Source organism: Macaca nemestrina, chromosome 2, assembly GCF_043159975.1.
Source record: "Macaca nemestrina isolate mMacNem1 chromosome 2, mMacNem.hap1, whole genome shotgun sequence".
In the NCBI taxonomy this organism is placed as follows: domain Eukaryota; kingdom Metazoa; phylum Chordata; class Mammalia; order Primates; family Cercopithecidae; genus Macaca; species Macaca nemestrina.
The window spans coordinates 154,373,072-154,393,126 of record NC_092126.1 but is presented as its reverse complement, the minus strand read 5'-3'; the positions used below and the strand labels follow the sequence as shown (position 1 = coordinate 154,393,126).

Here is a 20,055-nt window from a genome sequence, read left to right as displayed (position 1 = left end):
CTGACAGGGCTGCGGCGGGGACTGATGGCCGTGATGACTGGGTTCTGCATGTACCAGAAAGTGAGGTTGCCGTGCACGCAGCCCCGACGCTCGAAGCGCACACACACAGGCACCGGAGCCGGCAGGGCCCCCTCAGGCATGGTGCAGGTGATGCTGGTGTCTGTGCGCCTTGGGGGAGCAGCAGATTATCAGCAGGGCCTGCCTCCTGCTGCTCACCCACCGCCAATGCCCCTGAGACCTGGGGCACAGGCCCATGCACTTGGCCCGGGGTTCAAGGCCTCCTTGACTGGTCCCAATTCATCTTAGCACCTAGCTGTTTCCTTATACTTCCAAATTCTGCCCCATCCCACCTCCTCCGGGAAGCCTTCCCAGGTCTTCTCTCCCGCCTCCACCCCTGGTGAAGCCTCTCTCCCTAGATCCCTGAAGGCACTGACTTTTCTCCCAATCCCACTGGATGTTCCTACTTCCTGTGGGTGTGTCTGCCCTTCCCTTGAGGGCTATGTTTTGCTCCTCTTGGTGTCCCAGCAATGCCCATTAGTAGGGTCTGGTACACAATAAGTGCATAATAAAGACAAAGGTGTTTCGCCAAGAGACTCCAACCACACCCCTGCCACTCACCACACCCCTGGGCCAGCCAGAAGATCTGAATGTGTGCAATCAACACCATTCTCATTACAGCTATCACTTATGGAGCATCTACTGTATACCTAGCACAAAAAGCCCTTCTTCCAATTACTGGTACTATTCTTGACAGCTGAGGAAACTGAGGCTCAGAGAGAAGTGGCTTGGCTTAGGGGACACAGCCAATGAAGACTCAGGTGAGGCTTGGCTCAAGGATGTCACCTCCAGCCCACCAGCCCCCAAGCCCGTTGATTTCTCTGGACTAGAAGGGGTGGGTCAGGCCCAGAGGCTTACATGAGCTCTGTGCAGGGGTCTGTGTCGTTCACCAGGACCTGGAGCTCAGAGCCTACATGGAGGTCATTCCCGTGGATGGTGATCCTGGTGCCTCCGGCCTTCGGGCCCATGGGAGGCTCCAGGGAGTGGACCAGGGGCAGCTGTGGGAGGAAGGCAGGTGTTTGGGCCTTGGGCCAGCCCCCTGGGAGCGTGTGTGCTGGGCAGGCGGGACAGTGGGCTGTAGCCCCCCTTACCACGTAGGAGAAGCGGTCCCGGGACTTGCCCTCCTTAGAGGCGTTCACAGTCACTATGTCTGAGAGTGGCCCTGGGGCTGGCCCCGTGACACACACAATCCTGAGGGGAGGTGCTGTGGTCAGTGAGAGAGGCCAGCAGTCCTCAGCCCCCACGGCCACCCTGGAGCCAGGCTCAGGGATTGCCCCATTCCACGCCACACCACACTTCCAATGCCTTCTATGTATAATTTACCCCATGAGTTTCCCACAGTTCTGCAACTATAAGACAAGGGGCTGGGACAAGACGGTCTCTGATCATAGAACGTCTGCTGGGCTGGTAGATGACGGCTCTTCCACGTGCCAGATGCACGGCCTCCCGAAAGGAAAGCCAGCTCAGTCTCTGCTCATGCATGTTTCCTAGGACCCCTCTGGGCCAGTCATAGATCTCTAAACCATGCCAGTAGCCCCAGTCTTTTTAATTTTAAATGATTTTCCTCAGAGCAAGGCTTAGGTGGAAGAAAGGCTGGGCTAGGGCAGCCTGTGAGAGCTTCCCAGAGGAGCTGGCATCAGAGACAGAGCTGGAAGGATAAAGCAGATGCCCCAAGCAGAAATGGCAGGATGTGTGGTGGGAATGGCTTCGGCACAGTCCCCGAGGCCACAAAGCAACAGGCTTCCAGAAAGCAGCAGAGTGAGGACGGAGGATGGGGAGGGAGGGGTGAGGACAGAGCAGAGGCTGGCACTGCTGGAGAGGGTGGGTGGGGGCACCGTGGCTACTCACTCCTCCGACACCGTGTATCTGTCAGGCAGTGGCTCACAGGCCACACCACCAATCCACACGCCGTGGGCCACGTCACTGAGCCGCCGGCCCAGGTTCCTGCCTCGGATGGTCAGCAGGGTCCCGCCATCCAACGGGCCACTCAGGGGCTCAATCTGCCAGGTGACCCGAGAGAGGGGCAAATGGGGTCTGAGACTGGAGGCCAGCAGGCTTCTGCCCACAGTCACAGGCACCCAGCAGGGCACGGGCATGCTTAAAGGAAGGTCTGGGGGCTCAGGTGGGGCTGGGGCAGTGGCCACTTGGCAGGTCACTGTGCTGCCAAGGAGGATATGTGTGTGCATTACTGAGCCCATGTGGGCCCGGGGATGTTACTTAGGGGTTCTCCTGCAGGATGCTGAGGTCAGCTCCCAGGGGCAATGTTTGGTCATGTCATTGGTGGCTTTAGTGATCATGGTATCCCCCAAAGCTAACAATGTTCAGCCCTCGGTGTTTCCTCCACTCCACACTTCCAATGCCTTCTATAATTTACTCATTTCCTTATTTATTACTGTCCACCTCCCCCACTGAAACGTCAGCTCTGTGAGGCAGAGCACTTCCTTCTGTCCACAGATGATACTGCACCCATGAGCCGGTGTATGTGTTGGTGTTCGAGTCCCCAGGGAGTGGGACCCTTGTGGATGCTGCCTATGAGCTGTGCCAGAGTGTGGGTGCCACGTGCCTCCACTGGGCGTGCTTACCGCGCGGATCTCGGGGGCGGGGCAGGTGCCAGGCATGGGCTGCAGGGGCCCCCGCAAGCGGCAGCCGTCGCTCCACACGCACAGGTGACCCAGGTCCTCGCGGCCCAGGCACTGGGAACAGTCGGGGCTGCCCGTGGCACAGTTATAGACCACGACTGGGGAGACACGGGGCAGCTCGGTCAGCCCCGCTCTGTAGTGCATGCCCCATCACCGCTGTCCCCTCCACACTCAACAGCTATCAAGAGGTCTGCACCCCATCATTGTGGTGTCCCACCCAGAGGAAGTCCTGGTTCTGGGCGTCAGGATCCTGTGAGGTTCTTAGCCCCTTCCCCAAACCCCGGGGCCTGTGCTGAGCACAGTGCAGCCCCGGCCTCCCTGATTTCCTTCCCCTCACAGAGACTCCAGCTGGGAGCCTGGAGTCAGCCTCACTTTACACAGAAGAGGCTGAGGCTCAGAGAGGAGGGACTCGCCCGAGCTCACAAGGCCTGTGGGTGGCACAGCCAGATCCCACCCAGGCCACAGTGGGTCTGATCATCCCCGGCAGGGCCGCAGGGTGCCAGGGACCCCTGAGTAATGTGGGCTATGAGGACTTGGGGGCTTCAAACCCTCCAAGTAGCTCAAGGAGGAGGGCAGGGAGGGTTCTCTGGGGCCTTGGGTGTGCAGGGCCATTCTGGGACCTTCACGGTGGGAATCTGGAGGGCACCACGTCCACCAGGGATGCCTGAGACTCCCCATGAACAGAGGAGCCCCTGGAGAGTAGACCCAACACAGTCACAGCAACTGCAGAGCCGCCACTCAAGGGGTGCTGACCACACCCCAGATGCCACGTTCAAGGCTGGGCGAGCCCCGGCTCATCAGGTCCTTCCAAGCTCTGCAGAAGGACTGTGTCCTCTTTTCTTTTTTTTTTTTTTGAGACAGAGTCTCGCTCCGTCGCCCAGGCTGGAGAGCAGTAGCCGGATCTCAGCTCACTGCAAGCTCCGCCTCCCGGGTTCGTGCCATTCTCCTGCCTCAGCCTCCCGAGTAGCTGGGACTACAGGCGCCCGCCACCTCGCCCGGCTAGGTTTTTGTATTTTTTAGTAGAGACGGGGTTTCACCGTGTTAGCCAGGATGGTCTTGATCTCCTGATCTCGTGATCCGCCCGTCTCGGCCTCCCAAAGTGCTGGGATTACAGGCTTGAGCCACCGCGCCTGGCCTGTGTCCTCTTTTCTATGGGAACAATCAGGCCCAGGAAGGCAAGGGAAAGTATGCATGAAGACCCCAAGGTCTAGAGCCTGGCATGGCATGGCAGGGCTGGGATATAAGGCTCTGTGTGTGCTGGGGAACAATGGGGTGGGACATCTGCAGCTTTGGGGCAACCACTGGAATGAGTCGCACAAGGCCGAGCCCCACCCACCACACTGAGGCCATGTGGGGTGGGTGGGGGTGCCCACCTGTCATGGGCTCAGGGCTGTCCAGGAATCGGGCTGGCCGCCCCTTTAGTTGGAGGCTGAGTGGGAACACCTGGCTCTTCTGGGTCGTGTGCAGCTGCAAAAGGGCGGAAAAGAGCATAGGGGGCATGGGTAGTGCCTGGGGTTCTGCTGGGGATGGGTGTCATGGAGGCAGATGAAGTTGGGGCTGCTGGGGATGGGGGAACCAGAAGGCAGAGAGAGGCAGGGTGGGGTGAGAGGTACAGCATCTGGACTTATGCAGGCCCATCCTCCACCCATGCTGGAGTCACCCCACTCACCACCACCTGGTCACAGCGTACAACAGACTCATTCACCCACACAGCCTCGAAGATCTCCTCCAGCCCAAAACTACACTCCAGGGCTGCACCCTGTAGGAAACAGGGAGTGGGAAGCGGGTTTGAGGAGAGCCAAGCCAGCACGTGTCGCCCTCTAACTCAAGCAGGACACCATGGGCTCCTGTTGAGAAAAGTGGGCTTGGTTGAACTGTCAGACCTTTGCCCGGGCTGTCCCATCCCCCAAAATCCCCTTCCCGGTCATCACATCCAATGTTTGAGGGAGGCAAGCAGTGCAGGAATGCCAAGGACTTTGGCCTCATGCTCTCAGCACCACTAAAAGCCTCTCCAGCACCCCCAGTGATCTAACCAAGAGGGCCTTGTATTCAGTTCCTAAGGCTCCACTCCCAGCGGGGTTCCCCTGCTCTTCAAGCCTTCCCATCTCCCATCCTGCCCTACCAGGCCCTGCCCAGACATGCCCTGACACCCAACACGGCCAGGCTCCCCTGCCCCAGCCTTTGCCCGAGCCCTCCCCTAACCTGAACAGCTGCCTCCCTTTCTACCACCCAGCAAAGCTCAACACAGCCCTCAGAATCCAGCTTAAAAGCCCCCTGTTCTGAAGCCTTCCCAGATGCTCCCCTCAAATCAAAGGGGTGTACCTCACTCAATCCTCATTCATTCCCTCAGCAGCAACTATTCAGGTGTCTGCTGGGGCGCTACGATGCTCCTAGAGCCTCCCCAAACCCTGTGTGCCAGGCACCACCCTTAGCCCCTCGCCTGGCTGTTGACCTGTCCCCTCGACAACCGGGGAGGGTCAGGGCTGGGCCTCGGCCTCTCTGACACCACCCCCAAGGGCAGCAGAAAGCAGCTGGAAGAGCCCTGGTCTGGGTTCAAACCCCACCTCTGCATTTCCCAGCTGTGTGACCTCATGCAAGTTGCTCCCCTTCTGTGAGGCTTGGTTTTCCTGGACAATGGGAATAGGGTTGCTGGGAAAACTGGAGATTGTGTACCTCAGGGGGCTGCACACTGTAGGGGCCTAATATGTGCTTGCTATTATTAGTATGCAAGAGGTATCCAATAACGTTTGTGTCATGAGGTTCAGTTCCCCAGGCTCATCTGGCCCTCTCAGGAGCAGCACCAATACATACTTGCTGAGTGAACAGACTCAGGTTTTGTGTATTACGCCAAGCCCCCAGCCAGCCGCGTGGCAGAGCTTCCTGTTTATGTCCCTGTGGCTGGCAGATGTGACACCCTGAGGACAGTGCAGGTCAACCTCCCTGCTTCTGGGGTCCCAGCCCGGAAGCTAACACAGGAAAGTGGCTGCTGACGGGGCCAAAAGTCCGTTTTGTGCCCTGCCACGCTGAGCTGGAGACAGGTCCCTCCTCTGAGTCCTCAGCCACCTCAGAACAGCACACCCAGCCTGTCCCAGGGCTCCCCAGGATATAGGCTCAGCGAACAGGCCCCCACCGCTGGGCCTGCCTTCGGTATTCTAGGAGCAGGCCCCGGGGGGCAGGAGGGCAGGCGCCCCTGCAGCTCGGTCAGAGTGGAGACTGCCCCACCACACAGCTGGGAAGAATCGGCAGGACTCAAGTCAGGCCTGCACCTCCCTATCCCAGGCGCCCACGGCCCAGGGGCAGAGCCATCCTGCCCACCCGCCCAGTCCCCTGGCTGCTCCTGGAGGTGCTTGCCCCAACTCTTGCAGGGTGGGGCTTGAGGGATGAGGGCAGGCCCCACCCTAGCCCTCCCAGAGCTCCAGCCCCTGCCACGAGGCTTCCCGACACATCCCAGATGCCCAGCACGTGGTCCCCACGTGTGAGAGCCCTCACGGGCCTTAGCTCCTCCACGGAAGTAACAGATGGCGAGTTCCAAGGAGCTGGGAAGGGGGGTGGCTGGCACGCCTCCAGGACTCGTCAACGCTTCCCACCCAGGACGCGCCTCCAGGAGGGGTCCAGAAAGGAGTTGCGTCCCCCACCCCGAGACCAGATGGTGGGGGCGGGGCTAGTTGCAAAGACGAGCACTGGATGGGGAGTCCAGGGCTAAGGACAAGTCCAGCTCTGTGCTGTGTGATCTGGCGTCATCTACTTTTCCTTCCTGGGTCTCATCTTCCCCATCTGGACAATGGGGAACGGGGTGACCGAGGGGTTCTCTAGTTATTCTGCAGGGAAGACATGGAAGCCACCCACAGGGCAGTGGGCTCAGTGGTGGGTGGGTGTGTCCAGCGTCACAGCTCAGGCTAAGGGAGGACAGGATAGGGCACAACACGGGCAGTGTCCACCCTCTGGCTACAGCACGGGGCAGGAGAGCCTGGGGGCACTGCCTTTCCCTTGGCAGCTGCTGGCCCCCGGCTTTCCCCCTTGGCTGGCCCTCACCACTTCCTCTTCCTGCAGCCCCATGCAGTCAGAGTGAGGCTTCCTCACGCAGAATGTGGAAACTCAGAGAAAGAAAAGCAAAGCCCACACAGGTGCCAAAGCACTGCAGTGGGCCCAGAGCAGGGGTCACACCGGGACATGGGGGCAGTTAGTGGCCTGCGTGCTCCCTGGCCTCCTCCTGGCCCCACCTGGCGCTGGCCTGACCTCTACTTACCTGGAAAAAGGCAGTGTTGGCCAGAGGCACCAGGATGTTCTGGGAGCCACCCGTGGGCACGGGCGCCAGGGGTGAGAGCAGGGTCCGGGGGCAATCCTGAGGGCTCTGCAGAGGAAACAGGAGGAGAGGGTGACACGGGGGCATTTCAGAGAAGAGGCAGGAGGACTCAATGCACCCCAGCCTGCCCAGTGCGGTCCTGCCTTCCTGGGGAGAAAACACTAGTCATTCAGTCCTAACGGCCACCACCCTGGCCCCGTGCCTCCCAACCACCACCGCCTTCCATCCTATGGGCAGGTCGCATCGGCCCTGTTTAAAGATGAGGAAGGTGGGCACAGGCAGATGGGATAACTCGCCCAGTGGTGGGGCCAGTTTCCTCCATGAGTGCTCCCTGGCCTCAGAGGAGGCTGGGAGGCTGAGCTCCAGGCCCAGCTCCTTCCTGTCTCTGGGCCTCATCTTTCCCAATAGTAGAACAGGGAAGCTGCACCCACTCCCTGAGATGACCCCAGGGCTGAAACTCCAGCTTCCTGACTGACCCATGTGAAGCGATTCAGAAAAGAGAAACCCTGGGCTTCCAAAGAGCCCATAGGAAAGGCACAGGAAGGGCTCCAAACACCAAGAGGACATTTCAGAGGGCCAGGTACCACCGGTCCGCAGGGAACACCCCTCCCCACAGCCCGGGTACAAGTCACAGCCTCTGGGTGAAGGTGCCAGCCCCAGGAAGGGCCCCGGGCTCATGGGGGGACAGCACATGGTTGGCCCTTGTTTGGCGGTGGAGTTACTGAGGCCTGGCAGAGCAGCTGCTTCAGGGAAGGAAGGAAGTGGGGAGGAGGGAGGGAAAGAAAGAAAGAAGGAGGAATGAAGGATGGAAGGGAGGGAGGGAGGGGAGATTCTGAGCCTCCAAGAGCAGTGAGCTGCCTGAGGGCGGAGGACAGGGCTGGCCCCTGAAGCCCAGGTGCCTGACTCTGGAGGGGCAGAGACCAGGGGCAGGGCTGTTCCCGCCACGTCCACCTTAGTGACTGCTCTGAGCTGGGAGGTATGGATTCCCCAACCTGCCCTGTGTCCTCCAGCTTTGGTGGCCCCAGTGAGCCATTCCTGCCTCCTCCTGCTCCCGAATCTGACCTGCTGGGACCATGAGCAGCGCAGGACTGGCGACCCTGGAGCAGCCACACCCATGCCAAGGGGCCTCCAACCACCCTTCAGCCCAGGGACTTCCTACTCTGCCCTCCTTCCCAAGGCTGGCTGTGGAAGGATCTGGGTTAGAATCAGGCCAGAAAGCAAAAGTGCCCACGGGCCACGTGGCATGAGGTCACCCAGCCAGGCCAAAGGCCTTGGCACAAAATATGAGAGGTTTCTTTATTCTACATCAGATGAGGGCAGGACAGGGACTGATTCCCCTCAGGGATCCCAGCCCAAAAGCGAACCTCGAGGGGATGCAAATGCCAACAACAAGAACTGGTGATGACAAAACGCTAATAGCAGCAGCCGCCAGCCCATCCGGCCCTCCCTCTGCCGGCACCGTTCTGAGCACTTCGCACTCTAAAATTCACCAAATTCCACTGCCAACAACCCTAGGAGGTAGACATTATCATTACACCCATTTTACAGAATAGGAAACTGAGGCACACAGAAGCAAAGCAGTTTGCCTACAGTGGAACGGGCAACACAGGAATGCTCCAGTCGTCCAGACCATTTGCTGACCACAAGACCAGAGTGGGGAGTTCCCTTAGGGACAGGGCCTGGTGCAAACCTCAGGGGCCTTGGCTAGAGAAGCAGCATAGCCAGGCCCGGGTGCTGCTGGCTCCCTATGCCAGAACAGACAAGCCATTGACCTTCTCCGGGCCTCCGTGTTCCTACCAAGGAGGGGCCCTCTCTAGGCAAAGCCCCCAGACGGAGCCAGCCCCAGGCCCCCTGCAGACCACAGGCTGCCCTGTGCTGTGTGTAAACTCCACAGAATCCCAGGGCATGGAACCCACATATTTCCACTCAGGCCTCGGAGCCACTGCCAGGTCTGCTTTGCAGCTGGCTAGGGCCCAGCCTCTGTCCTCCTGGCCCCAGCCCACCAGTGGGTAGGTGCTGATATGGAGCTGAGGCGTGACAGGGCAGGAGGTGCTCTCACAAGAGGGTCCCCACAGTGAATGATGTGGGACCACCCCTGAGGGTCACCCCACTCCCCTTAGCCGCTTGTAACCTGTGGCCAGGTGGATGCTCACCCCCATTCTAGAGAACCGAGGCTGAAGGAGTCCTCACAGCTCTCACAAAGCCTCTCCTAAACTCCAGCGGGGAGAACTGGTGTCTCAAACCATCAGGGCACTCAACTACCCAGGGACCCTGAATCCACCTGGCCTGGTCCCTCCCTACCTCTTCGTACCCCCAGGGACCCCACAATTGCCCCCATGTTCCTACCACCCCACTCTCTCCACTGGCCCCTAGTGACCACCCCCCCCATGAGTGGTCCTTGGGAAGCCACCCCCAGGGAAGCTACCTCACCCCTCAGGCACCTGCAAATGGGGCGCACATCCACCTTCCTCCCTGCCTCCCCCAAAGCTGGAGCCCTCCTTCCAGCATCCTCTACTTCCCATGTCTTTCATGTGGGGACCATGAGGGACAATGGAAACGTGACAGGAGGCTCAGGCCCTAGCACCTCCCTTCCCAGGGACACTTCTCCAGCTCCCGAGGTGGTGTGCAGACCCTGCTGCCCGCTGTCCACACAGAGACCACAGCACCACTATGACCAACTGGCACTTCATTAAATGCCAAATTAAGCATCAGTTCAGAGCCTCCTGCAGGCCCGGGGCAGCCTCTTCTGCTAGTTACTGTAATTCTCAGACTGGCTTCCTCCATGCCTCCACCCCAGCTCCTGGCCTGAAGAACTGCAGACCTGGGGGATAGCCATCTGACGGGATGCTGCCATGGAACTCCCTCCCAGGGGGTGAGCTCCTGTGCCTCTCTCAAGACCCAGCACAAAGGTCCCCTCTCAAGAGAAGTGCTCTCTGGCCACCCGCACAGAGTGGGCGTCAGTTCCCAAGGTGCATGGTGGCTCTGTAGTGGGCATCTACTATGTGCCAAGTATAGAGCTGGTGCCTTACGGGCATAATTCCAGATCCCCACCAAATCCTTCAGGCAGGCCCATTTTATAAATGGGGAAACAGAGGCACAGAGAGATTCAGTAGCTTCCCTAGGATCACACGGCCACAGCTCACACCTGAGGCTCTTGGCTCGTGATGGCAGGACTAGTCCAACTCGGTTCTTTCCCAGGGCCCCGTACTGACTAAGGCATACAGCAGGCACTCAATAAATGCTGAATGAACTGCAACGAGGCTGGGTCCTCCTCACACCCCTTAAGTTAGAGCACAAGGAGCAGGCTGCTGCCCAGCGTGATCCCACACTGCCATCACTGAGCCCTGCTGTGTACACAGCCCTGGGCTGGGGGCTGGAAGGAAGAGACGTGATTGAGATGGGGTCCCCAAACAAGAGCAGGAGTCCTAGTGGGGCCTCAACTGTGGAATTTGGGGGTCCAGGAGCCACTCAGGGCTCCCGCATGGTTTAGCTGCACAGACTCCACTGGGCCCTCCTCCAGTGCTGGAAGCCCCCCCAGCCATGCTCCTCTTTGAATTAAGCACAGCCCCTGCCAGGCTCTTCAAAGCAGTTATGGGGCTCAGGCGGGAGGTGCTGTGTGCTGTGAGCGAGCAGGGGATTCCAGGCTGAGGCCACGGAGCCCCCTCCTTAGCACCTGCCAGGGTAGACAGGGCTTCAGGGATTCCTGAGAAGATTCTCTGAGCCCAGTGCAGAGGCTGGGGCTGCAGAGGCTCTGGGTGCTGGCGCTGCTTCCCCAGGATGTGTGCTCAGGGTGGGGCCCCAGTGACCTTCTGCAGGGAGCCAGGGCACCAGGTGCCATGTTGGCTATCTCAGTTGTGCCATCTGGAAAATGGGCAGGACCAGCCTTTTCCTGGAGAGATGAGCTACAGGAGCCCTGGTGCTCTACCCCAGCCACCCACGGCCCTGATATGGGCCAGGTCTGAGAGGGGACGAGCGGGGACCTCAGGACCCTGGCACATCCCATCTGGCTAGGCCTCATCACCCCACCCAAGGTCCCAGGCATCCCATTTGGCCATCCTGACATGGACTGTAGTGGCCTTAGAGGCTTCCTGGGCAAAGGTGACAGGCCACCTGGAAAGTGAACACATCTCAGAAACCAACCAGGGGCGAGGTATGTGGCATGTCCATTTTTACTTTATCTTTACACTAAAAAGCCTAGATTGATCCATTTTTACATTTCTTCCTCTTGCTCCCGCCCCATTTAATTGATTAAACCCAGCCACCATGCAGTGCCAGGGCAGGCATGGCCCCCGACGAGCACAGAGTCAGACTGAAGGGTCCTAGGGACTGACATGAGCAAGAGGACCTGGGAGCGTGCGGTTTCGGAGGCCAGCCCATCCTCCCTGTCCAGGGACAGCTGCAGCACCACCCACCCTTGGGACGCCACTGCTGGTGCAGAAACCCAGGCAGGGCCCTTTCCACCCAGTTCCTGATTTTCACAAGAGGGGAGAATATGGGCTCCAGGGGCAGAGGGACTTGGATTAAGGCCCAAGTCTGGTACTGCCTGGGTGGGTGACCTTAAATGAATCACCTCCACAGGCCTTGAGGACAAATGCCCTGAACACCTAGGGTTGTTGAAATGGTCTTCCTACTGCAGGTGGGGGTGTAAACTGGCTCAGACTTTCTGGAAGGCAGTTGAGTTCAAGATGTAAAACTATGGCCACACTATCACTCCAACAGGTCATTTCTAAGAAGTGGTCTTCAGGGAATCATCAAGGATATGCATAGTGCCCTGGCTATATCAAAATGCAAAAAGAGGAAGTAATCAGTATGTCCAGCTATAGGCGGGTTAAATGCACCGTGGTACGTGATGAGCCCCACATAGGTGTTAAAACCAAACCTACGGAGCAATATGCAAGGGCATGGAAACACTCTCAACATGTGAAGTTTTTTAAAAAAAGTTAACGAAATGGCAGAGGCAGACGGGCCCCCTAACCTGGCTTACCGTGGGGTTTGGTGAGGCCTCGCACCGAGACTGGTTGGAGACACAGGAGTGCTGCTGGCTGCACCAGAAACAGGGCCACTGTGCCGACAGGCAGCTGGTACAGCTGGAAGACAAGGAGGCCCCTCAACTCCTGGTTCCCCACCCCTCACCTCATCCCTGTCCCAAGAACTGGAACCCAGAAGGCAGATCCCAGCACAGGGAAAGGTCTTTCTCATCATCGGAGCTGCGGGAAAGACAGGGTCTTTAAGGTAGTGAGCTGCCTGTACAGGAGGTATACAAAGCAGAGTCAAAAGAGATGGGGCCTTTAGGAGACTAAACTGAGTATAATCAAAGCACTTTGCCCTGTCCCACCTGGCTGTCCACAGAGGCCAGGCATCAGGCAGTATGCATTTATTGCAGAATGAATAAATGTGCTGGTGAATGAACAACTGAGGGGCCTGTCTACTCTATGATGCTATGATTTTCCTTCCCCGGGCCCCCTGAGAGCAAAGACCCTTCCTAGGGATGCGTTCTTCCCTCCACCACCTGGAGGCAAGCCCCCATGCCACTCACGCTGTGTGGGGGTACACTTGTGCAGTGCGGCTGCAGTCGTAGATGGTGAAATTGGCCTTGACGATGTTCCGCCCATTGACCCTCACAGACATCTCGACGGTCACGTGGTCTGGAATGGATGGGGAGCCAGGGAGAGGACATGGGGGCAGGGGATTGCCACCAACATCATAAGCTGTGACCTCTGGCCCCCTGCCATCCCCATGCCTGAGAGTCCACCGTTCTGCCCCTCCGGGGCTGTGCCAACAGCAGAGCATGCTTACCCTGGTTGGGGGGGAAGGGTGGAAACCGGTCCCTCGGCAGGAGGTTGCAGTAGGCGATCTGGTGACCAAAGGCAGGGCCTGGGACCCGAGCCACAGTGCGGATGTTTTTCCCATAGTCACAGGCCATCTCCATGCCACTGAGGCTGGGCAGGCTGCCCGAGATCTGCAGGATCATGCCCTGGGGGCAAGGAACCCTCAGCTCTGGGGGCCCAGGCTACGCCCCTCACAGCCTGCCCCAGGGCTGTGCACCAACCCAAGGTCTGGCCCTGCCTGAATGTCCCCTGGGGGAGGGGGTAGTGGTGGCCAGGACTCAGGGCTAGAGGACTATGCCCTACATGTGACCCTCTGAGCCTCAGTTTCACCAGCTGCAAAATGAAACATCATCTTACAGTGGTCAAGAAGGCTCTGCATGATCTGGCCCCCGTGACCTCTGACCCCATCTCCTAATACTCTCCAAAACAGCTGATCTTGTTTCTACCTCAGGGCCTTTGCACTGGCAGTTCCCTCCACCCAGACACTCTTTCCAGACGCTCACCCTGGCTCCCCTCCTGCATATTTTACCTGACCTGGCCTGAGATATCTGCACCCACAACTTGCTTCCCACCCCCATGCGCTTTTGTTTTCTCCACGGTACTTAGCATCACCTTCAGGTTTTATCTTGCCTATTCTCCTCCCTCACAAGCCTGGGGCTAGGGGTCTGTCTTGATCACTGATATGTCCCCAGAGTCTAGAGCTGTGCTTGGCACATAGTAGGTGTTCCATAATATTTGTTCAATGAATGAAATGACTGAATGAATGAGGGAAGGACTCTGTGATGTGTGATAATGGTGGGCCAGGGCAGAGGAGGCCCAGATGCCAAGCAGCTACAGGCCAGAGTCAGGCTGTCAGAGCCCCCCAGGATGAAAGAAGAGGACCCCCATCCTCAGAGAAGTCACTGAGAGCCGGATGCACGAGCCCCAGACCTGTCTGAACCTCAGCTCCCACCCCTTGCCAGGGCCCAGAATCCCCCACCGCCAAGGCTGCCTGCCAGAGCCCTCCTGGCACAAGCCGGGGGTAGACCCAGCCCCCTGCACTGCAGGTTTATCTGTTTCTGAGAAGGAGAAATTTCAGTCTGGCACCTGGTGGTCCCTCCCCTCATCCCCTGTTCTGGGAAAAGGTGGGTGGGACTCATTGTCCTCCTAGCCTCCAACTGGTACCCTCCCTCCTGGGTCTCTGGAACCTGCCTCTTGAGTTTAGATTCCAGCCTACCACTCCCTAGCTGTGCAACCTGCAGCAAGTCATTTCACCGCTTGGTGCCTCAGTTTCCCCATCTGTAAAACGGGGATGTTAAAAGCATCTGCTTCATATGGTATGTGAGGCCTAACAGAGGTGGACGTCAAGCACAAAGCACGTGCCTGGCACTTACTAGTTGGTCAGGAAGGCCCAGTCATTGTCACTGTTCTCATTATTTGTCTTCAGGTCCTTGGGGCACCATGGGGGGGAGTCTCCACCTCTCGGGGCCTGGGTGCAGGGTGAAGGGAGGCTCCCTTCTGTGTCCCGAGTTGGGTCTTGCCTCCCCCAGGACTCACTGGGTACTCCTGGCGCACATCGATCTCGGCAGGCAGGACGGTCATGGCAGGACAGCGGCTGGGGCCCTCGCTGGCGCTGGTCCAGAAATGGTGCTGGCTGGAACTGGCACAGTCCTGCTGCAAGGTGCACCTGGGGCAGTACCATAGGGTCAGGACCGAGGTCGGCTCCTCCCACTCCCATAGCCCTCCGGCCCAGGTGTTGCTGGTCTCCAGCCTCACCGCGTCTCCAGGGCACACCAGCCGCAGTAGGCGTCCGCCGCACCCACACAGTCCCCACAGGTGGAGTGCACGTTGCAGGCGGCGACCTTCACCCTGGCCATCTGGGGGAAGAGGTGGGAGCCCAGCTCAGTGAGACTGCCAGCCTCTCCCTTGGGGAGGCAGTACGGTCAGCATGGTGAGGGCCATGAAAGGCTGGGGAAACTGAAGGTCAACACTCTAATGGGGGAACATGGGAGACAAGGCTTCCCTGAAGAGGCGAGGTCCGTGTTGGGAGGCGCAGGACAAGGTGGAGTTAGCAGATAAGGGGGATGGAGGAGGAGGGTGCTCCTGGCAGAGGAATAGCGTGTGCAAAGGCCAGGCAAGCAAGAGGGCTCAGCTGGTGCTGGGATGGCGTTGGGCTGGGGCTCTGGCCTCACCTGGTGGGATGTCATCAGATAAAGGTAACCGGAGTCTGCTGGGTCAAACTGCATGACATGGTGCACGGGCTCCCCGTAGGCCACAGTCACCACCCGCCTGCTCACCACCTGCATGCTCTCGTTCAGGTTGATCTGTTGGGGTAGTGGGCATCAGAGTGCTGGAGCCCATAGCAGGGGAGGCCAAACCCAGGGGACAACCTGAGCCAGGTCTGGGAGCTCCGCCTCCCCATCCCGTCTTGGACCCTTCAGGAGGGGTGGGAAATCACAGGTGTGCAGGAGAGGGCACTGGACCTGGCCTCGATGCTTCTGCCTTTGCTGTGCCCCCGCCAGGAGCTCCCTCTAGGCTCTTCTCCAGCATCCCGCCCTGTGAATCTGTGCAGGCTTTGCAGTTTACAAAACGTGCTCTGGGAGGCTGTTAGGCACCATGGCTAAGGGCAGGGGCTTGGGTTTGGATTCTGGCTTTGACACTGAGGAGCTCTACAACGTGTAAGTTGTACAAGCTGCCTCCCCTCTCTGAGACTGTTTCCTGAGCGAATGGGGCAGGTGAGCCATGAGCATTAAATAAGACACAGATCAGGCTGATGGGGCCAGGCCCAGGGAAGCTGCTAGGCTGCACGTCTCATTCCTCCCCACATGCCCACTTCACGGAGGAGGAATCTGAGGTTGGGAGCAGCCGAGGGAGTTGACAAGAGGCACAAAGTGAAGAGATCACAAGGCTACAATGCAATACCAGGCCTGCCTGACCCCAGAGTCCAAGACTTAAGTCTGGGGGTGTGGAAGGTGCAGGGAGGAGGAAGACCAGGACTATTTGGGGCCTGGAAGCTTCTCTGGCTCTGAGGGACCCTCTGCGTGTCCTCCTGAGGACAACAATGCCGGTCAGAGCCCCACCAAACTGCTCTTTCTTGCCTGGCCCTGCCTGTTCCCAGCGTGCTGGTCTTGTCTGGGCCCTGCCAGGCCCCAGGCTAGGCATTTTGAGATGCAGCCAGTGGTCTGGACACCTCCTAGGCCAGTTCCTGCCCCAGCTTTCCTCCTGGGGCTCCCAAACCTTTCGTGGCTCCTTTCTGCTTATGGGATGAACCTGTTCTGGCACTTGAGGTCCTGGTGATCTAACCCGGACAACCCCAGCCTTATCTCCAGCCCCTCAACCCTGCTCACACATTCCAGCTTTCAGGCCTTTGCCTACGCTGTGCTCTTCTCTGAAATATTCCTTCCCGTTCCCCTTCTACCAATGCACGCATGAGGCCCAGAAGCCTGTACGTACCAAGTCAAAATTACCTTCTCCCTAGGCTTCCACGGGCTTTGTCCCAGACTGAGACACCCCTGTCCCAGGTGGCCTCCTGGTGGAGCCTTGTAGGGGCTCAGGCCACTGCCTGTACCCACCCCTATGTCCAGGCATCCAGTGGACACTCAATTCATTCCTACTCCTTCAATCATTTATTGAGCACCTACTGTGCCCCAGGGCCTGTGCTGGGTGTGGCGATTTAAGGCCCGAGCAGGGCAGGGTTGGCTAGAGACAGAGGCCACACTATGCAGGGTGGTGGGTGAGAGGCTCCTGGCCGTGGCGGGGTGTGGGCTGTGGTCCAGCTCCCACTGCGTGAGTCTGGAGGGCAGTCATTTCCCTCTCAGAGCCTCAACGTCTTCATCTGTGGCATTGGAATCGTGCCTCTGCCTCCCTTGCAGGGGTGTGAGAATTAAGTGAGAGGATGCCCTTTAGGCTCTGGGTAGACAGTGGGTGCCTAACAACTGCAGCCTCCTGGGCGTTGAGGGTGGGGTTGGGGCCTGGCTCATGTTCCCAAGCCAGGACACTGAGGCTAGGAGGGAAGAAGAAATTGCCCCCAGGTCACAAAGCTGGAAGCGGCAGAGCCAGACTCCAAATGTGAGTATCTGACCCCAAACCACGAGCTCCATTGGCGAGCCCCACCTCTGTGCTCTCCCCAGCCGCAGCAGTGGGGTCCTGGGACTCCACTCCCCATGCCCACCCAGCCCACAACATCTGCCCAGGCAGTGGGTTGGGGGAGCTTGGGTGATCGGATCTGAGCAGTTAGGCCGGGCCTGGTGCATGAATAGAGTGGTGGCGCTTAGCTGAGTCTCCCAACAGGGAGCAGGAGAGGTGGCTGGGTTGGGGGCAGGTCCAGGGCTGCACCTGGGGGTCTGGCCCAGGCTCCACCATGTCTGTGCTGCCCCAGAGCAGGGAAACCAGATTCTGTGCATCTCCTCCCAGCTCCAGGAATCTCAGGGCCACAGGCTAGGGTACAGTTAACTCCAGACACCAGTCACCCTGGGACAGGGTGGCTGGCAGGACTCAGGAGGAGAAATGAATGAGCATTCCTGCTTACCAGGCTGTGGTCTTACCTTGCCAAAGCCCCATAACAGCTTACAGCCCTTAATAGACAGGAAAACTGAGGCCTAGAGAGAGAATATGTGCTGCCCAAGGTCAAAGGGCCAGCAAATGGCAGAGCCCAGACATTTGAACTCAGACCCATACGGTTTCAAAGCCCCGGTCTTAGAGCCTGTGACAGAAGCACCCTCTCTGAGCCCTGGTTTCCCTCCTCTGTATAGACGCCACCTATATTATGAACAGTAGTGGCAAAAACAGACTTGCAAAGTACTTTGTAAACTGTAAAGTGCTAGGTGAATGGGAGAAAACAAAGGGTCAGGCTGGACCTGTAGCAGCCCTGTGTACAGACTGACACTCAGCCAACCCCCAGGGGAGCCTCCCGCCCCCACCCCCTCCCTACCTTGAGGAGCCGCCCATTGACCGTGCCTAGGAAGACCGCTGTGTAGTTGTTGACGCTGGCCACGGCCACGGAGGTGAGGCCCGGGGCACGGAACACGGGCGTGGCCTTCAGGGGCTGCAGGATGGATAGCGGGTGCTGCAGGTGAGCAGCTCCACAGTCCAGCTGCTCCGGCTGGAGCTGGAAGAGGAATGGCACGTTAGATCCCAGCTCCAAAACCTTCTCCGGCTCCCTGCCCGCACAGCTGGCTGGGATCTTAGGCCCTGGCATCAGAGCTTTCAAGTCTTGTTCCTACTTTATATCCCCAGTGCTGGGCTGAGGCCCAAACACAAACAGGACCCCATCCCCAAGCCCAGGCCTGCCCTGACCTCGGTGTTGGTTACAGAGCTGTCCCAAGGAGATGATGTTCAACGTACGTGGGAACCAGCAGGCAAGGGAACAAGGTCAGGTTTGATTTTAAAGAGTCCAGGGAGGCCGGCCAGGGTGAGAGTTATACCCCTACACCCTTGGGGCTGCCTCTCCTGGCCAGGCACAGCTGAGAAACGCAGAGGAGTCCATACCAGATGATCAGAGGCCACCGTCAGCCTCAGCTTACCCGCTGGCACCTAAGAGGTGTCCCTCTTGCCTCGGCTGTTTTCCTACAGCCCCGGCTGGCTCTGTGTCTCCACAGCAACCATGGGCTTTGCTCCTGCCAGATGTCTGCTCTGACCCCAGGACCACCACCATCCCAAAGCCCCAGCAGCTTGCAGGACTCCAGGTGGAGGCCTCCCTAAACTGCAGCCTTTCTTTCCCTCCCCAAGCACCTATCCCCTCATCTGCCCACATTACAGGGGGACAAACAGGCTGGGTGTGTCTGAATGCACAGTCTGTGTCCACATCAGCCCAGCATCACCCACGCCCTCCAGCAGCAAATCAGCTGCAGCTCACAGGGCAGTTGTGAGAGGTGATCCCGTGTCCGGGCTGTTCCCTGAACTTGCTCCTACCTTCCCTCCCTTCTCCTGGGTCTTTGTATGTTCAAAGGTTCCTGGTGCAATTTGCACAAAAATAGAAAACAGGCCTCCAGGAAGTGACCCTGAGACAGTAAGTGCAACTCCGCAAAGACGCAGGCACAGGCGTGGCGCAGAGGAGTGAAAAGGAGACACAGATATGTCGGACGGGATTGAGTGCATCCATCACGGCGTATCATCCAGGACAGAAGTCCCCATCCCGCAGTGACACCATCAGCGCATACTGATTACAAGAAAAGTCACAGGATGTCATGGGCCCATTTTAGTAAAACTGGTTCATAAGCAATAAATAGTCACAACAGTAGACATAATAACAGGCCGCATTTACTGGGAACTGACACTGTACCAGGGGTGTACTGACTCCCAGAAGCCTGGCAGCCCTGGGGGCCCTATCTCATAGACAGGGAAACTGAGGCTCAGAGGGGAAAATGGCTAACTGCAATGTCACGCCCCCAGGGCTGACCCAGGTTGCAGACATGAGCCCGTGCCTCAGCTGCATTTGGACATCAGAGGCTCCGAGCAGGACTCAGGGAGGTCTCCGGAAGGCAGCATTGGAACCATCTTTAGGGCAAAGCCTTAGAGATTTTTCTTTTTAAATTTCTTGTCTGTGCTTTTTGCAAGCGTAAGCCATCGATGATGTGCCTGCCTGGTTTTTGCATAAAGGCTCGGCTAGTTTTCAAAAGAAAGCAATAAACAGTGGGTCCTTCTGTGCTTAGGCAAATAAACACAGTTGCGGCCGGATGGGCTTCCAGGCTGGGGCCGTTTCCAGCATGTCCCTGGAGGCCAAGCCCTGAGCCCAGAGGTGTGACGGGCTGGGGATGCCCTGGACCAACATACAGGAGGGAATGGTCTTCCGGAGGATGACAGCAGGTGACCCAGGCAAGGCACTTCACCTCTGAGCCTCAGTTTACTCAACTATAAAATGGGTACATCCACAGCGTCTTCCGCTCAGAGGCTGGGGTGAATCATTCATTTTAAAGTGTTCGCGGGGCCGGGCGCAGTGGTTCACGCCTGTAATCCCAGCACTTTGGGAGGCCGAGGTGGGCGGATCACGAGGTCAGGAGATTGAGACCATCCTGGCTAACAAGGTGAAACCCCGTCTCCACTAAAAATACAAAAAATTAGCCGGGCGTGGTGGCGGGCGCCTGTAGTCCCAGCTACTCGGGAGGCTGAGGCAGGAGAATGGCGTGAACCCAGGAGGCGGAGCTTGCAGTGAGCCGAGATCTCACCACTGCACTCCAGCCTGGGCGACAGAGCGAGACTCCGTCTCAAAAAAATAAAAAAATAAAATATAAAGTGTTCGCACACACCGGGC

General features: G+C 58.4%; 1 protein-coding gene across 1 annotated transcript in view; it reads right to left on the bottom strand.

Moving 5' to 3' along the window:
• The window catches only part of LOC105477767 (plexin D1), a 51,900-nt gene that overhangs the window by 16,575 nt on the left and 15,270 nt on the right, over nt 1–20,055 (bottom strand). Inside the window, exons 2-16 of the mRNA XM_011734524.2 lie at nt 17,737–17,913; nt 14,999–15,130; nt 14,583–14,683; nt 14,364–14,493; nt 12,796–12,973; nt 12,536–12,644; nt 11,984–12,086; nt 6,943–7,047; nt 4,366–4,455; nt 4,070–4,163; nt 2,640–2,794; nt 1,906–2,057; nt 1,149–1,248; nt 916–1,055; nt 1–168 (exon numbers count right to left, since the gene is read on the bottom strand). Coding sequence (XP_011732826.2) covers nt 1–168; nt 916–1,055; nt 1,149–1,248; nt 1,906–2,057; nt 2,640–2,794; nt 4,070–4,163; nt 4,366–4,455; nt 6,943–7,047; nt 11,984–12,086; nt 12,536–12,644; nt 12,796–12,973; nt 14,364–14,493; nt 14,583–14,683; nt 14,999–15,130; nt 17,737–17,913 — 1,934 coding nt within the window. The remainder of the gene's footprint in view (nt 169–915; nt 1,056–1,148; nt 1,249–1,905; nt 2,058–2,639; nt 2,795–4,069; nt 4,164–4,365; nt 4,456–6,942; nt 7,048–11,983; nt 12,087–12,535; nt 12,645–12,795; nt 12,974–14,363; nt 14,494–14,582; nt 14,684–14,998; nt 15,131–17,736; nt 17,914–20,055) is intronic.